Source organism: Hippocampus comes, unplaced genomic scaffold (genome assembly GCF_001891065.2).
Source record: "Hippocampus comes isolate QL1 unplaced genomic scaffold, H_comes_QL1_v1.1 scaffold51, whole genome shotgun sequence".
NCBI lineage: Eukaryota > Metazoa > Chordata > Actinopteri > Syngnathiformes > Syngnathidae > Hippocampus > Hippocampus comes.
In genome coordinates, this window is record NW_017805497.1 from 1575981 (window position 1) to 1576753 (window position 773).

The window sequence follows — 773 nt, forward strand, 5'->3', positions numbered from 1 at the left end:
TGTATGTAGAGACAGAGAGAGACAGAGACAGCGAGAGAGAGAGAGAGAGAGAGAGAGAGAGAGAGATTGTTCTCACACACGAAGACACAATATTGGGAGCATTGCATTTCCAGTGGTTGTGTTACCAAACAAGATACAACTTGGTGTGAACATATACAGTATTTTGAAATGTTTCAGTTTCATCAGGAACATTTTAAAGTTTATGCAATCATTGTTTTGAGTTTAGTGTCAGAGGCAAGCAAGTTGTTTTTAATAACCTTTTTTGTTTTACAAACAATATGAACCCAAAATGGAAAGACTATCCATCCATCCATTTTTTGACCCGTTTATCCTCACAAGGGTAATATATATATAATATAAAAATATATGTTACTTTTTAACAAATACATGATCCTGAACCTTCAGTTGCTGGATTCAGACAGATGCTCCTCGATTGCTGGAATTCAGAAAACAGTGTGGTTTCAAAAGAAAAGAAAATATAGCAGTATGTCTACTTACGATTGGACAGACTTACAAGCTTTTCGAGATGCAAGCCATCGCTTGGCTGATTTTTTTTTTCGTCTTGAAGTACGAGTAAAGTACTGTAGAGTGCGATTTAAAAAAAAATTGTTTGGTTGTGGGGCTATAATAGATTGATGGCATTTCAATTAATTTGAATGGGAAAAGATGAATAGTGATGCGAGTGCTTTGAGTTTCAAGCGTCGTCACGGAACAAATTAAACTCTTAGGTCAAGGCACGGCTGTATTTTGTGTGTGGTCGATGTGTGTGTGTG

General features: G+C 36.5%; 1 protein-coding gene across 3 annotated transcripts in view; it reads right to left on the reverse strand.

Moving 5' to 3' along the window:
- Positions 1–30: 30 nt before the first annotated feature.
- Positions 31–773, reverse strand: part of nsmce1 (NSE1 component of SMC5/6 complex) — a 3374-nt gene continuing 2631 nt past the window's right edge. For 2 of the 3 annotated variants that reach the window (XM_019876746.1, XM_019876747.1), the window contains one exon: positions 31–446. In XM_019876746.1, the coding sequence (XP_019732305.1) occupies positions 377–446 (70 nt within the window). In that variant the 3' untranslated portion in view covers positions 31–376. Of the gene's footprint in view, positions 449–773 lie in introns of all 3 variants that reach the window. The other variant, XM_019876748.1, reaches the window with a different exon arrangement.